The sequence below is a fragment of the Haplochromis burtoni genome, unplaced genomic scaffold (genome assembly GCF_018398535.1).
Source record: "Haplochromis burtoni strain Fernald_Lab_line unplaced genomic scaffold, NCSU_Asbu1 Contig_750, whole genome shotgun sequence".
Taxonomy (NCBI): Eukaryota; Metazoa; Chordata; class Actinopteri; order Cichliformes; family Cichlidae; genus Haplochromis; species Haplochromis burtoni.
Genome location: NW_024583111.1, coordinates 167,805 through 185,754, shown reverse-complemented (window position 1 = coordinate 185,754; position 17,950 = coordinate 167,805). Strand labels below are relative to the sequence as shown.

The 17,950-nt window shown below is 37.2% G+C and overlaps 1 protein-coding gene and 1 long non-coding RNA gene across 5 annotated transcripts; one reads left to right on the top strand and one right to left on the bottom strand.

Annotated features, from left to right (window-relative positions):
- Positions 1-1,612: 1,612 nt before the first annotated feature.
- LOC121812715 lies at positions 1,613-6,063 on the bottom strand. Of its 4 annotated transcripts, none has more exons than XR_006053260.1 (5): positions 5,543-6,063; positions 4,360-4,473; positions 3,499-3,656; positions 3,016-3,073; positions 1,613-2,082 (listed from the first exon to the last, which is right to left on the bottom strand). It is a non-coding gene; the product is annotated as an uncharacterized LOC121812715 (long non-coding RNA). The 4 variants fall into 4 exon arrangements; XR_006053258.1 differs by having other exon boundaries at positions 4,382-4,473; XR_006053261.1 differs by having other exon boundaries at positions 1,613-2,079; positions 4,382-4,473.
- Positions 6,064-8,278: 2,215 nt separating this feature from the next.
- Positions 8,279-17,185, top strand: ca4b (carbonic anhydrase IV b). The gene is made up of 8 exons (XM_042215543.1): positions 8,279-8,363; positions 13,545-13,589; positions 13,701-13,865; positions 14,177-14,322; positions 14,447-14,539; positions 15,019-15,085; positions 15,322-15,485; positions 16,421-17,185. The coding sequence occupies exons 1-8, from the start codon at positions 8,279-8,281 to the stop codon at positions 16,592-16,594; spliced, it is 939 nt and encodes a 312-aa protein (XP_042071477.1). The 3' UTR covers positions 16,595-17,185.
- Positions 17,186-17,950: the final 765 nt, after the last annotated feature.

Genomic DNA, 17,950 nt, shown 5'->3' with positions numbered 1-17,950 from the left:
AGAGAGCTGAGCCGTCATGCACAGTGAGTCTGATCCTTTGCTGTGAGAGTCTGACAAGCATGTTTCTGGTCAGTTTGGAAGAAATAATATCACAATGTTGATCTTTCTTTCCAATATTCCTTCTCTTTTACAACATAAACTGTGATCAAAGCTACTTATGTTCACAGCATGTAATAATACTGACAGTCCAGGGCATTGTGGTCTGTTGAGCTAGGGTTAGGGTTAGCAATTCAGACATATGTAATCAATATTAAACGTCTCTGACGTGGGCCACTGTCCGCAGTGTTGGGAAATCCATACCAGGCTGGAACGAGTCAAGGTAGGTGAGCATCCACGAGAAGACACAGCAGATGCATCCTACTAATACTGACAGGACCAGGAGACTCCAGAAACCGAGCATCTTCTCTTCAGTGCCATCCTCTCCTGTCACCCTCTCTGCCCGCAGCTCTTTGAGTATGGGGTAGATAAGGGCGCAGAGAAACCCTTATTACTAATTTGTATTATAATTCAATTTTCATGAAATATTCATATTCAGTATTGGTCCTTTTATATTATAACCACGTATCCACCCAGGCTCATGGTGGGGCAGGGCTCTGTCCTGGGATGCTTGAGTACAAGGTAATGTACACCCTGACCAGGTATCCAGTCTGTCAGAATTGTTTTCAATATTTGGTTCAAAAACATGAGTGACAACAAAAATCCAACTAGGATTCTTGCATATGATGAATGAAGTCTGTCTTTGACTGTATTGTCCAGCTGATCCATCAAACCCCCAGCAGGTGAACCTTATTCATGACATAACACGGCAACAATGTAAAAAATGAAACAGCAACAGTCTAAATGTAAAGTGCATTCTAAAGTCCTCTTCAATAAATCATATGCAAAGAGTCATTCAGGACTGTAAAACGTGAACTACAGAACCCAGAGTCTTCATCATTAAATCTCTGGTTGCTTCATTTTTCTATCCTATATCAGACACTTTAAGGTTAGGTTAGGTAAACTTGCATTCTCATGGTGAGGCAAAGTGCTTTATGTGTGTGTGTGCGTGTCATGAACGGCTATAAAAGGCCTATAATTAAAGAACAAAGCGGGGTTTGAGTTCGAGTTGCGGCAGACTGTCACTACTTGTAAATGGAACGCAGCCTTCCTACGGCGGACAGCTAATAACAGGAATCGGACGCGGTCCACCCAAGTCCACAGCAACCACCATAGCAACCGCCTAGCATGACCTTAAAAACATATTCTGTCTTCATAACTATCAAACATGAAATGATTTGCAAAGTGTGAAAGTGTTACAGCTGCAGAGAGCTATGGCGGTATCTTTGGAAGCTGTTTACATAGCTAATAATATACGATGTAACCATGGAGACAGTCAGTCACGTGAGCTAGCAGTGCACGTTTACTACAGTGAATAAGGTGATTGCGTGCACAGCGTCCACACGCTGCAGAGGGTAAAGACATTACTTCAATATTGTTTTATATTGATATATATTTGCCTTCTGTTGACCATCACCTCAGGTTCACCATCACAGTTTCAGCAGACAGATGCACACTGTCTAAATATGAACACATTCAAAAACTCATGTCTCAGAAATAAGCACAGCTGTTCATGTTTGTCATTAGAGTTTTATTTGTAAGAAAATTATGAACTTCATATTGTGCATCAAATAAAAGAACATTTCACAACTCTGAGTCAACAGAAACAGGTAACAGAAATGTCTCTAATGTGTACAGTGTAGTGTAAGCATTAAAAGATCATAAAGGAAACACTAACATTTATGTGAAACTAATTGTAATAAAAAAATGAACAGGTGGTTTATAGATGTAAAAGAAAGAATCTGAAAACAACACTTTTTTGGTCTAAGTGATCAAAGTAGAAAACAGAACTGATGTTCAAGAACAAACCGTAGCTGCACTAATATTACATATCGTTGTACTGAACAGACATGTTGCTTTTAAAACCACATGCAGTGTGTGACCGTGACTGTTCACTGAGACCATGAACGCCACTTCGCTGAAGCCTTCGCCTTCTTCTTCTTCTTCTAAATTGGAAGCAGAAGGAGCACGAGCTGCTTTGATCTACTGAAAGGAAAAAGCAGAACATCTGAGTAGCTGAAATCATTAAGACAGGAACAAATTCAATGCAGTGTCTCAGGTGGCTTAGCCTGTTACAACTGTTGATACAAGCTAAATACGGTTAACACACAGTGTCAGGGAGCTCCAGTGTGGGAACTAGTGGCTTTAGGTTTGTAGTCATTTAACTTTCATCCATTCATTCATTTAATTCAGGAGGAAGAAATGCCAGGTTGGTGCAGGCTGGTTACATGCATTTGGTCCCATGCTGTCTTTAACTAAATGACTTGGTTCACTTTATGGCTGGGCTGTATGTGGGGTTATATCATGTTATTTGGGCAGGAGTTCCTGTCCCCTGTTAGACTTAGAAAGTTTCTCCATAAGTAGAGTTTCTAACTCTTCTAGCACATCTGTGGCTGACAGCTTTTTGGTGGCTCTTTTTACCCCACACTGGTTGTGAGTGTGTAAATAGCCCCACTAGTTCTTTTGGGTTGCAGTTAACTTGGGAGGAAGAGGTAGGTCTGCCATGACTAGATGAATAACAATTATCTGGGATACATAAATTTCATAATGCATGCATGTATCTCTATAAACCTGCCTGAGGGCTGCCATTTTTACATTCAGTTATTTCTTTGTTGAATCTAAATAATGAATGTGTTACAGTTAAACTGACACTGGTCAGTGTAAATGGCTCATTGGGACACAGAAACCTTTAAATTAAACCCGATCACCTGATATCGAGTGTCAAACAATATCAAAGCTGTAAAAGCTGTTTACAGTCAGAATTTATAAAACTATGATTGTAAATAAATTCAAACAAGTGAGCTTTTCTCTTTGTGCTGAATATCAACACTGTGATTTCTTAGACTGTAAGCTTTACTTTAGCACAACCAGTTGTAGAAGCTGCCACTCCAAATGTCTTTGATAACAAGAAAAAAATACCTTTTCAGTCCACGGCCTGAAGTTCTTCTCTGACATCTTCTGCCATCAGCTTTGTCTGCTGGTTTGAAGACAATAAACCACAAAAAGATGATTTAGTCACTTTGTCTGCGTCATGCAGCTCGAATGTGTCGTGTAACGATGTTGAATAGCCGTCGTTATCCCTCTGCTGTGTCAGTAGGATTGTACTGTACAGCATCTCATTGATATGTGAGGAATGCTAATGTAACACGATAACAGACTTACATCATTAAAACATAAAGGACAGGAGATATTTAGATATTTTTATATTTATATTACATTTTATAGCTGACGGATATTACTAAATAGATAGAATTTACTAAATAGCTGGATGAACATGAAAAATATGTCTATAATAACAAATGACCATGAGAGCCAGTAGAATTAATTCAACTGGACACTCAAAAGACGTCCTTAAATGCTCTTTAAGTGGCAGAACAGATGAACAAACAGTTAATCGCTTACTTGAGATGAAATCTGCTCAGCTACTTTGAAAACAGCTTCTAACTGGTTCCTCCTTTAACAGGATGACTGCTCAGGGGTAAGGCCATCATGCAGTCCAGCAACCTTTATGGTTCTGCTTTGATTCACCAGGAACTATTAGGGAAACCTTCCAGCGCCTCCTGTGAAAGACACAGGCATAAACACACAAACATTTATTAACATGTTCCACAGTCTTCCAGTTTGATTTTCTCATCCTGTGGACAACAACGTACATGGATGCAGGTTTATTGTTAACTTTTGTAAGGTTTATTTAGTGAACATATCCAGCTGCAGCTCCACTGTGATCCTGAACTGGATAAGCACTTAAGAAAATGTGTCAATAAATGGACAAACATCAACTTACTATATTTATCCAAACAGACGGGACCAATAATGCTTCACTGAGTTAGAGACTTTAACGTCTCTTCTATGTAAGAATGTCTCGTGCTGATAGACCTGCAAACTTGACAACAAAGGTTTTTCAGACTGCATGTAGCTGTCCTCTATGTCAGCTCACACATTTACATTCATGTCACACTTATTTCTGCTTTCCCATTTTATAATTATTACTTACATTTTGATTAGATACCTTGAGTTTGTAAATGATCAGATTACATAATTGGAATACAATGTATCCAATTCAGGGTTGCGGGAGGATGAAGCCTATCCCAGCTGATACAGGACAAAGACAGGCTGCCAGTTTATTGCAGGGCTAACACGATATGTGTAACAGAAAATCCACTTAAATGTTTGATATTTCTTATAATAATCATAATTATGACTATTATTTAAAGGTTTCTTTATAAATACATTTTGATTTTTTATAACCTCTAAAATATAAACCTGAGCTGTTTCAGATTCTGACCTCTGACCTCACTGCAGCTCCCTCTTGGAAGTACGTCTGCTTCTTGTCTACCCCCAGTGTTGACCGCCTGCCCTTGATATCACGTACTGTACCTGAGGAACGAAAAGGACAAACACTTGCCTTCATTTAAAAGTACATTCATACAGAGGTAATCTATGGAAACACACTAGTTCACCCTTTGGGAGAAATCAGTTCCTGTGAAACATTTCTGTAAATGAACATCATGTGGAGAATGAATCAAATGAGTTCTTCCGGTGACTCAGCAGTCCCACACTGACAAATGAAATCTAGTTAAACTATTAAGCATATTTGCTCTTCTGAAATCTGTGTTAAAAACAACAAACATAAATTAGTAAAAAATACAGCTGAGTAGAGGCTTTACAAACCACCAGCAGCCATAATGCTAAATTTTAATCTTCAAATGTTTCTGAGCCGTCTTCAACCTGCTTTTAACACATTAAAGTCCCACAGTCAATGCAGCCTGACTCAATCCTAAATGTTCAGCACACAGAGACACAGAGGTGCCGTTTAAAGTTTAGTGATAACCTGAGTCACTGATCATTTGCAGTATTACAGAGTCTGGCAGTCTTTGCATGATGTCCACGTCACTGTAAGTTTCTAGCTGACTCTCAGGTGTGACAGGTGTGCCAGCAGGAAAGAGTAATAATAACCTGCATCCTGAGGTTTGTCATGCAGGATTAAAGGAGCCAGGCTTTGTTCACACAGCTAGGATTGTATTTTACACTGACCCTGGGTCAGTATAAGTATCATACAGTTTAAACGAAGCACTGAAACTTGCACATATTTATTACAGATGCACTGAAGCTAATCGAGATATTTGCTGTCAGTCTGTGGCTGCGATTAAACACTTTACTGGAAACTTTATTAACTAGTAACTTCATCAGTCATGACAGAAGCTAATATTTCTGTGCTAACATCGTTTAACCAGTAACAGCTTTACTCCAATATAAGCTAACGTTTACACCGTAACTTTAAGCTAGCACCATAAAGACGGTAAAACACGTAATAACATCTACAAATGCATCTTAAAGCTGTTATATTAGCACTCTGTGTATTACTAACATAACCACATTAACATTACTGACACTCGCTGACTTTTAATAGTCATTCTATAAATGCTGTCCGTTTAAATGGTCTTACCTGTACACACTGCATATCCACCGGATTCCAGCCAGAGTGGATTCTGGAGTCTTCCACGCTCCTGTTAGTGATCCTCCATCTGGATGGATGAGAACAACCTTCTGAACAATCTAGCAGGAGATGGTCCATATCTATGGGACTGATTTGTGCTAATAACGCCCATTGTATGGACTGATAACAGCCGAAGCGGGTGAATAAACCCAGTAGCTAGCTGTGCCATTACCCAGCATACATCACTCCCTCCGTAAATGCAATAAACGATACAAAAGCATCGTTCTACCTGTTTTTCAGGTAGTTGTTTACATTATATAATTTATTGTGTTCTGTATACGTCACTACAATGTGATTTGGAAAATGTCTAAATATACCGACAACAGGCACTTCCGCAGCAATCTCTTCAATCGGAGGACCCTTCACGTCAATTCCCGACGCGAGAGGGGTACCCTGCGCGTCCATAAGTGCAGCAGAGGGAGCCTGACCATGCGTCACACGTTTGACGAGTTGGGAGTGAGAACGTGTTGGCTCTACCGCTACAGCCGCCCCGATCCCGACTGAGGCTCCGGTCACCAGAGCTACTCTGCCCCGCCAGCGCTCCATCAGTAACCTGCTACACGGACGAAAGCACCAAAAGTATGAAGAGAGTGATGAGGAGTCTCAGTGACAGGGAGCGCCAACTGTCTTGTGCCTGTTAACCATCCATCTATAGATATATATATTGGAACGTCTTAAGTCTCGGTGCAGACTTCACGGGACGCCAACGAATGGAACGCATTGACTGATTAACCACTTCATTTCAGCTGAATCACTGGCTACAAAGCAAGTTCTTTATCAAACAAAAGTTATTATCTCAAACTAACATATCATAGTTGTGTCAGCACACTCTCCTTCTATGCACCATACACCGTGACTGCGACAATAAAGACTAAAGTGAGTGAATTTGCAGAAATGGAAAACTTGTGAAGGTCATAAGCATTTCACATTACACAGCTCAACAACAAAGAAGGAAAGAAGGCATTATTTGGTATTACTTTATACCAGAATTGTGACTCCAATAAATCCAAACTTCTGAGGAAGTTGAATTTTGGACCATGAAGGTTGTTTGTTGTTTCTTGTAGTTTTTATTTTTGACGAGGGACAAGCTTCCATAAATAACCCATATAAAATAAAAAACACTACACCAAAAATTGTTACATTTTACACAGAGTCAGGTTTACAGTGTTATAATGGAAGATGAATTGTAACTAACCGGTTTTATTAATGTATTTACAGTAGGATAAACTGGCTGCCCGCCCAGTTTCTTGGTCTCATGTCAGCATGACACAGCAGAATAAACCTCCTTATCATTATTATTATTATTTGTGGCAGTAGTAGTTGGTTTATTTTAAATATGATTTCTGTTTGAGGAAGACTTGTGGAGAAAAGACATGTCGAGTTTGTCTGTAGACTGGTAGACCGACACACATCATGACGGCTAAGCTCTTTCTCTTCTCAGATGCCTCTCTGCATGTTCAGATTTGTGATTTTCTCTTATTTCATGTTTTTTACTGTGACTTATTGAACTTTCATTTTAATTGCATTTTAAACAAGCAGTTCACTCATAATAAGATAACACTGGTATAAACATGGCAATACTGATGTATGGAAATTAAACCATGGCTGGTTGTTAATGAAGAGCACAAATGTCCCAAGAAAACAGACCACTGAAGTTCATCATCATTTTGCATTTCAAAGCTCTGCTTTTACTTCCATTACAATGTTAACCACTAGAGATCGTAGTACAGTCGTGGACAGAATTTCCTGCTCTTTGGTCAAGTCACACTTGAAAGGGCTGGCCAGCACTCTGCTGCCAGTTTTTGAAACCAAACCAGCTCTGCTTTAACTTCCATTATAATGTTAACCACTAGAGGTCGTAGTACAGTCGTGTAAAAAAGACAAAGGCAAAATATGAAACAAAAATATCTAACCAGCTACACAATGTAAATTTACTTTTCACACACCTACTACAGTTTGCAACTTAAAACTCCAACTCCAAAATGTAACTGTAGCTCTTGTTAATAGTTTGCACGAAAAAGCTATGAAAATTATTTCTGATGGAGGATATTCCATATATCCTTTATCCGCCGAAATATCACTGTCTGCTGCATATCACACAAATCAAGAGAGTACTTTTTAGGTTTGACTGAAAGGTTTTCATACCAGTAGCCTCTTCTAAGTGATGTGAAAATGCACACTGTGTGTGTCTAACCAATAAGGTTTTAACCAGTTAACATTGATTTAACTGTAAAAAAACAAAAACAACAACAACAACAAAACAAACCTTTTACTGGTTTAAAACTATCCAACAAGTAAGATTTAATATAATAAGTAGGAAGTTGTCATTAATTAAAATGTTTTCCTGGGTAATCCTGGTTGGTCAACAGCACTTCTGAGCAGATAGCAGGTGAAGCTTTGAGAAGAAGAGTTAACAGCTGGATGAGTTTCTTTCTTTTCAGTCTGCTGTGAATTGACTACAATTTGGCAGAGTTGAGTAGTGAGGCAAATCAATCACACCACTTTAATGTAAAGCTATTATGGGTTCCTGCACTGTAGTTGCCAGGGTAACAAACTCTGCTTCACCTGCGACACACCTTCAAACAGAATGTCTCCAACCTGAAAGAAAAATTAGATGAATTCATTATGAGTAAACATAATAGACATAAAATTTGTCACAATAAAAAAGGTTAACAGTAAGAGAAAATGACCAACCTGAACATGAAGGGGGCACTGAGCACGTATATGACGGCACTGGCAATATCTATTGCTTTCATAGGCTGTCTGAGAAGTAAAAAGTATTTGTATAAAATACAAATATTTTGTATGTGAATAATCATCTTAACAGTACCTTACATGTAGGAATAATACTTTTACCTTATGCTCCTTTATCAGGATATTCCCTGTAGAGCTGTGTTCAAATTCTGTCTCTACAAAGCCTGCATGCAGCTCCTGCCCCAGGCCCTCAGTCAGAGCAGTTTCAGTGTACTTGGTGGCATTGTAGAAAATCATATCAGCAGCAGAAAAAAACTTTATGACCACTTAAGCTGCCACAGAAGAAGATCAGCATTTATCAGCATATTCTGATCAGATCTCAGAACTTAATACGAAAGCCTAATTGACTGAAATTGATTATTTAATATTGCAGTCATATAGTATCTGGTTGAATGATTCAAGAAAATCTGTATCAGGTCTAAAGTCTCAAAAATGTGTATATAATTTATCATCAATTATTTAAGTCTTAAACATGAAGTATGGAACATGAATATTTGGTGCACTGTAATGTCAATTCTCCACAGCCTGTAACGCCATAAAAAACAGGCAGCCACATGGACATCTACAAGGACCCTCACGCTGTCTGACGAAATTCACGTGACTGTGACTGCAGTGGACCTTAGTGGACTCCCGGATGCAAGAAAGTATAATCCCTGCTTAACCCGATTCAACCTTCCAGTTAAGAGGCATGGCCTCAGTCTTTGAAATGTCTTTGTACACTGTTTGCAAAAGTTATCTTCATAATCGTTATCTAAATCGTGATAAAGATTCTATAAAAGATATTTACCTGATGATTATATCTACAGGCTTCACAACCATGTCTGTTACTGTCCATCGGTAATTAAAACTGCAACTGTTTATGTTTATGATGTGCCCATCGTCCACATTTCTTACTTTCATTGACTGATACGCTTCACGTTCACAGAAACTCAATGTAAGAATGCTCACCTGCAAGAGTAGAAAAAAAGAAAACACTGTCTGTAATCAACACCCTCTCTACACTGGCACATGTACTTGTAGCTTCATGTGTCCATGGGAACAATGAAGAGGAAACCATTTTTAGCCACTTTTGTGTAACAGTTTATCTTTCTCATCTATTGTGTTTGTGATGTCTTATTTATTTTAATGAGCTAGGTTGTTGTTCATGTTTTGGCTGTTTTAACACATTCATTTGTAAACCTTCTGAAATAACAACAACTAAGGATCACTAAACTAAAGTGATCATCTGTTTTCAACGCAATGTTCTGCTGGGAAGAAATCCCAGAAACTCCTCCTCGCTGGTCAAGTCACACTTGTTTTGGTGCCATTAGACCATTTAGACCAATTTCTAAATAACCTTTTATAGCAGAAATTTCATTTAAAAAATACCACAATTGCTCCATGCACTAGACAGTAATATTATCTTTGAGAGGTTCCAGTCAGGGCATTAGTCTCAAATGCAATTCACATTTGACACATAAAGTAAAAACTTTTTGTGAGCTCTATAAAGACTTGCCTTCCAGAGGGAACCAGTGTGAAAAGGTGGTGGTTAGGATGAGAAGAGTACTTGATGATGTTTGTGGCCCAAACTGCCGCAGCTTAAATGCAGTATTTGACAAATTTGAGTGAAACTCTTATTTTTCAAATAGGAGGTTCTGTTTCTCTAAAGAACTTCTAACTCAATCATCAGTTTATTTTTCTTTATGCTTTCTCCCTATTGAGTATATAATTCAGAGACACAGTGTATCTATTCATTATTTTTGTTGATGGCACTCAGATATAGCTACCTACCTATTTGGTATTTCATCTGACACTGAATATACACAGTTGTCTTAATGAGTCTCTTTGGGAAGTTCAGCACTGGATGTCAAATATGGTTCTCTGGCTCATCTCTAAAAATTCTTGTCAATAGACCCCAGCTCCTGGATATGCATATTCTGCCCTCTGCTGGTTAAACCTGTTTCTATCCTACAAATGGGATCTGTTTGAATATTTAAAGACAGTGAGGGTAATTTCAATGCTTTTATCTCATCACGCCTCCATTAGTGTCACAACGTTTTTACTTGTCTTAACAAAAAAAATAAAGAAAGAAATAAAGAAAGAGAAAAATTAAGAAAAAAAATCTACTGAAATCCAAATCATTGCATTCCAATTTTACATGACTTTTAATTTAGGCATGATCCCTGTTTTTACAACAGTATACTGGCCTTCATTAAAATCAGTGTGAAGCATACCAACCACAATGATCTGCTTTTCTAATAAATGACTTTCAAATGAAAACTCTGGAGTTCAAAAAACAAGTTTTACAAATTAAATACACTTAGTGTAACTTTGATAAGAGTCGTAAAAAAAAGTTAATGTCCAGCTATCAAATTTCTGTATGGGACTAAAGTCAGAAAAACTATTAAATATTAGCTTTTACATGTAGTATAGGTCTGTTTTATAATAGATATTTTGTTGTTACTGAGTGGTTAAACCAGTATATTTACAATAATAACCTGCCTATATGATGTTAGCCAACAGCAAGTTTAACATCAAAATTGATTTTTTCATAGAGTCAGGTAATGTTAACATACTCTTTGCAGAAACAATTTTTTTCCACTTCTGAGCAAACCTGGATTTTTCATATGTCCCTTGCCCAGCCCTCCACTTTCATACCCAGCCAGCTTGGCCAACTTCATGGCTTCAGCTGCTTTTATATTTTTGAGCTTTTTTGAGACCTTCCTTTACCACCATGTACACATTAGAAATTTTTATCCACCATTTCCTCTTTCGGTCATATGGAGTGAAACTAGCGAGTGGTCCAGAAACACTCATTTCCTTTCGTGTTACACCAGCTGCTAGTATCACCTCCTTTATAGCCTGGCTGTGTTCAACGGTGTGTTTTTGCCTCACGTGGTGAAAAAGGTTTGTTTTTTCCTCCTTTACCTCCTTTTCCTTCTACTCTTTTATATCACTTAAAATAGACGAGTGACCATTTCTGTCTTATGCCTTTCCACTCTTCTCTGTTTGTGATCATATTTGGCCAACAGAGATTTTCATTCTCAAACTTTAATTGCTCAGCCAGTGAAAGCCATATGTTATGGTCCTAGCAGGGCCTCCTGAAACTAATCTTGTGTGGGTGTGGTGTTTTCTCCCGCCTCCTCCTCTCTTGCTCCACCCCTCTGTCTCTCTCTCACTCTTCTCTCTCCCCAGGACACAGCTGCTGTTTGTTGGCCTTGTTTACCACCTGGGCCCAGTCAGCAATCACCTCTCTGAGGTCATATAAGCTGGGCATGAACTGGATGAGGGGAGGCAGATTTCTTTGGTGTTTCCTGTTTGTGTTTTAGGTGTCAAAAGCGGCCCTATTGTGTGATTGTCCTGCCTGTTGTCCTGCCTGTGGCGTGGAGTTGTAGGAGCAGTGGGGAGAGTAGCTGCTTCATGTGAGTAGTGTGGGCCTGTGGCCCTCAACAGCAGCAGCAGTGGAACTTGCTGCTGCTAGTGACAGGGATGGCTTGTGGGCCCCTGGAAGTACCTCCTCGTGGTGTGGACCTGTGTTCTTTGTTGTTGCAACCTTTTTCTTTTTCTAGTGTTACTGGAAAAATGGCATTGGTGGCTCTTTATGTTAAGATTAAAAACTATTTTATTTACTAAACACCTCTGTCTGTTTTCCTTTCATTCCATTCTGGACCCATTTGTTACCAGTCCCCACACACACCCCTAGACCTTTATCGTGGGGACATAACACCATATAAATTGTTTGGTTTTTTTTGTTTGTTTTTTCCCCCAACATTTGTAATTTGTTATATTTATACTCTGAGACAGAGCACATTACAGTCACTAAAACATTAGCACCATAGAAATCACATCATTTCTGCAGATTGGCTACAAATTCATTCCTATAATATAAAGCATGGAATCCAAACTATGATTGGGTGATATTGAGGAGCTCAAAAAAACATTAAACCATCATCATCAGCAATTTGTATACAAGGTAGATTTGGTACATGGACTCCTGCTGCCAAATTATGAACCTACCATCTGCAGACTTATCTTTTTACTTTCTTTCTGGTTTGCCCACTTTAGCTTGATATTGCTGTTCTTGGTGAGCAGGAACCCAATGAATTCTTCTGCTCTGGCCCATCATTGATTTGTTGGTGGATTTGTCCGTTCTCAGCACAGCAGAGCTCTAAAGAGTGATTCAACATGGTACATGAAATAGAGTTTTTTAATTGGCTAATTATTGCAAAACCTGGAATGAACTCAAATGAACTAAATTTTGTGTGCAAACTGCTGAATGAACAATGAACTTCTCATCCAGTCTCTCACTGTCTCATGTGACCCTGACATAGTAGAAAAGAGTGATAAAAACAATCCTAACTCATAAATAGTATCACAAATCTAATCCCAAAAAATGACACTTCTCGTGGTTAATAAATCTACTTTGCGGTTTTTCTTAAAGGTAACACCCGCAAACATGTCACTTGCATTTTTTCACATCACCACTAGAGGTCCCTTAACTTCAAAAATGTAACTGTAGCTTGCAGTTTGGACAAATCACCTGTGGGCTCATTTCTGGAGGAAGACACCTTCAGCGTTAGGGTCCATTCATTATCTCAAGAATATGAACGCCGAGATATCTCTTGCTGTGTGTCACTGTCCTCACAAATTAGGTGTCATAAATCTAAAGCGTGCATTATAAAACGGGGGGTGATAGGTGGGGCTCCCAGTTGAATGATAGTCTGGTTGAACTTTGATTCTGGCATCATCTTTGAAAACAGTCAGTGCTGGAAGAATCTACACTATAAGTGGATTCACAATGCTGCTCAGATCTGTTTTATTTCTCTTCACATTTTTTGTGAGTCTCGTCTCAGGGGCAGGTGTGAGTTTTATATTTCTTTGTTTTTTTAATTTGTGTATAAGTTGCATGACATTGGATACTGCACGCAAAAAATGATAGATTTTATTTGCCTTCAGTAAACAATGTTGACTACAATACAACTGAAATATATAAAATCAAAAGTGTATTTATTGAAATAATTAATCATTAATATAAATGTGCTTGTGACCAATAGGGTCAGTTTAATTCAACCAGATATCTAAAATTGTATTAAAAGTTTAGATAGATTAGATAAAGTCACATGCGATTGTGATTGCAAATGCTCAAAAATTAATACCTCATAACCTACAGATGAATAATTCTTTTCTCTTTTTAAATATTCCAAACCTGATCTTTTAGATTTTTGCTACTATTCCCAACTTCAATGCAACCACACCTGCACAGGTAAACTTTAAAAAATATATAAAAATAAATAAATAAAAATAAAACAAGCCAAATGAATGGTTAAACAAAGGAGGCATGTTAGTGGAGCTGTTTCTATTCTTCTCCTCACAGGTCCAGAGCTGTGGGGACTGGTTTCACAAACCTGCAATGGCAGATCTCAGTCTCCAGTTAATATTGTCACAAGGAAAGTGCTACCAGATGAACTCCTGACTCCTTTTCACTTCACCGGTTATAAAGAGACTTTTTATGGGAGCCTCATAAACAATGGCCACAGTGGTATGTCTTAATTATAATTGCAAGTTTATTTGAGGAAGACAGTTTGACACTATGATGTCAATTCTGGCTGTAAAAATGCAATTACCCCATCTGTAGATAATATGGATAAAAGTATAGGGAGGAGGAGGTGGTAAAATGGACAATAATAGCAACCAAGCGTCTCATGTAACAAAAATACCTTTTAAAATATGTCATGTGCAAAAGCATGTGTCATGTGTGTCATGTGTGGTCATTTGTAACTGAAATAATGGGAGCATCCATGGAAGATTGTCTAATGGTTTTTATTTTTATTTTTTAATTCTGAATTTCAGTTCAGCTAAATTTGCCTTCCAGTATACAAATCAAAGGAGGAAATCTGGTTGATGAATACAAGGCAATTCAGTTTCACCTGCACTGGGGCAAAGATGGAGGACTTGGTTCTGAGCACACAATTGATGGAGAAAAGTTTCCAATGGAGGTACAGTATGTCATAAATCAGTAGAAATATTTTGTGATTGACACTATATGTATTTAAGTAATTTTATGTATTGGATTCAAATAGATCCTAATTATTCTAATGCAGTGCTTTCTTTTATCTGTAGATGCATATCGTCCATATAAAAGAAGAATATGACTCGTTAGCTGAGGCTTCAAAAGACAGTACGGGTGTGGCTGTTTTGGGATTTTTCTTTCAGGTACTTGGTAAACATCATTTCAAAAAAATGTCCAGCATCCAGTCCAAACCAGTAGTTTAGTTAGTAGCCACAAAAAAAACAACATTTGCAAAAGGCACATTTTAAAACAGCATACAGGTATAATGTTCCTATAATAAGGAAAAATAGACTAACCTTTAAAAAAATGGCAGATTATAAACAACAAAAAGAATAACAGCAAGAGTTAAAGCTTTTCTAATTATACTGCTCCCAAATGCAAATAATCTGCTGTATTTGATTATTTATTACATAAATGTGGACCCATCAGAAAACATTCCAGAGGACTGCCTTTGCCATCAGACTGAACAACCCTCCAGCTGCTGAATGATCACATGTCCTGTATAATTTGAGCTTTAGTGTGTCTTTAAACCAAATTAGCTCCTGTATGTTGTACTAACTTTGTTTTCTTAATTATAAATTGCTTTTGGTATGACGGTTAACATTTTATTCTTTCGCTTTAGGAGTCTGAGTCTGCAAATGAGAAGTATGATCATCTTATCAGTGCACTGAAATACATATCTCAACCTAGTAAGTTATATCTTCTGAAAAATGATAATAATCTTCTTTTCACCCTCCATATAGAGTCCTAAATATGTAGCTGATTACACTAGGCTAAAGGGCATCTATTATTAGATAACACAATGTTATATAACATCCACAACAACACAGTAAAACTTTTTTGAAGATTTTTTGAGGATTAGTGATGATTGAAGTCTTTTCTGACTTTCTGACTTTATGTTCTTGTTAACATTTCATCAAACCAGAAACGAATGTAACGCTGGTGGGTGTCTCCCTGGACATGTTCATTCCTTCTGAAATTAACAGGACCAAGTACTTTCGCTACAAAGGCTCCCTCACCACACCTGACTGTGCTGAAGCTGTGGTCTGGACCCTGTTTGAAAGCACTATTCCTCTCAGCAGGAATCAGGTACCATTCCCTACATCGTACTGAATCTATAAAGAAGAGGATTGTAATGAGTTTATCCTTGAAATGTAATTTAGTGTAACACTAAGGCAACTTTTAATAACTTTTTCTTGGAAACTTTTTATAACCCCCAAATGATAATTGTAAATAGTTTCTGAATAAATTTATTTAAACTGGCTACATTTGACACTAATAAAGGTATAATCAGAATCAAAGACAAATATTAGACCAATATTAAACGTTATGGCAACCCAAGGTATTTGCTACAATAACTATAGCCACTAGATGGTAGTAGTTGGTCATTGTAAATTTGTTACAATGGAAACTTAATGTTAAAAATAACAAGAATAATTTCACACATACCTTATGGGTAAAAAAAAAAATGCAGTGTATTGAAGTGCTAATGAGGCATATACTTTACCCAAGAAAGCATAGGGACATGAAATGAGATCAGAGAAAAAGAATACAGGGCTTATATGTAATACGTAACACAAGCCTATGCTAATGTGGCTCTTTGAGTTGTTTGCTAACAAATTACAGTTGTTTCCACTGCTCCCAAATTACCCAAAAATGTATTTCAAAATGGATAAACCTTGAAATTATGCTGTCTATATGAAAAATGTGTTAATTTTAATTTATATTACTGAAACATTATTGAAATATTACACATTCAACAACCCATTTAATGTAAAACAAGTGCACTTCTTTGTTTATTTCTGTACTGGTCTCAAACAGTTATATGAAAAAACTGCAGTTATAGTAGAACAAGTATAGTAAAGCAGCAAGTTAACTTTAGTGAGACACACCCTGTTGCCTAGTTATCATTGATAATAGCTGTATTTATTAGCAAAGCGGTCTATCATAGTATGCCCCTTGCATACTATTTTTTAATAAAAGTACATGTTTAACTGCCTGTTTAATTATTTTTTTTGTTACAGCTCACTGCTTTCAGCCAACTTCTGTTTTATGATGGACAGAAAATGGTCAACAACTACAGACCAGTACAGCCTTTGAATGGAAGAGAGGTGTATTACTCCAGTGGCCAACTTGCTTTGGTCAGCTGTGTGTTGTTCACCAAGTCAGTGCTGCTGTCCAGTGCAAACTTTATTTAATTTAATCAATTTTTATGCACAAATACCCTTGTTTGTGACATCTGATGATTTTCAAATAGAAGAAGAAAAAAATTATGTAGTGTATATTTAAAAGTAAAGGGTGTAAATTCAATAGATGCTTCAAAACAACATGTATCAAACACTACATGCTTATTTGAATCAGAATATGTAAGATATGTAAGATTTTATCTACAACAAAATATGTTATTGACAAATAAGTAAATTAGTTACTTTTGGTTTTAAATGTTTCACAATGATGATCTCACTACAATTTACACACATTTTTGGGGGACATAGACTAAATGTTTAAGGATAGTTAGATTGCTTTCTTTGCACTGAATGGGACAACATATGACTTCATTGTGCTTTCAGCAGAATAGCAATAAAGAATTCTGATTCTGATTCACATATATTCACTTGTGCTGATATAATATTTCTGATAAATATCATGATGCATTCTATTACATGCTTTCCTACTGTTCTGGAAACATCTAAACTCTGACTTATGTGTTAACACTATAATGTGTATTATTAAGGTATGTTTTACCTGTCAATTCTTTGTCATTTGTAATGTCATTAATGATCAAATAAAGTCACGATTAAAGATTTCATGGCATATTCCTGTATGTTTTTTCCTGGATCATACACTTTTAATCCAAATCAGTCATGCTTTCCAATATACAAAGGACTGCTCACCAAACGATAACTTCTTAATAAACCAATTTAACCACACACGACAAATAAACCCTTTTGAATGAGAGCGGCCCTTGTGTCAGAACAGAAATACATTTCAACGTGCTGCTTCACAAGAGCAACGAACAGCAGCAATCGCCAAATTCAAAAAGTAAGATTAAACAGTCTGTTTGCTTATTTATGGTCTTTGTTAGATAAAGACTGAGCCAAGACAGCTGAACAATGTGGCTACGTGCCACACATCCACATGAATGATTAGCTTTTGAAGAGGTGAAAAGGATCAATATTTTACCAAAACACTCAAAAATTAATTAGAATTTGTATAAATCATCATCGATTTTTCTTTTCAAATGTCCTTTTCCAGTAATTATTGATCTCATGATCTCATCTGGTAAAAAAAAAAGCCTCCCAGCATAGGAGGCCAATCAAACTGCTTGATAAAAGATAATAAATACACACAAGATGTATGGTCAGTTTATCAGACATTTTAGTACACTTTGCTTCCACAGCACAGCTATTACAAGTTGTTTGATGAGCAATCATTTCTGGAACTTTTGACATTCCCTACACACATTAGACAGATAAGATACTAAGATGTAATAACACCGGGTTAAGTCAATCGAAGGTCACTAAAATTAATATTGTAACAACATTGTAACCATA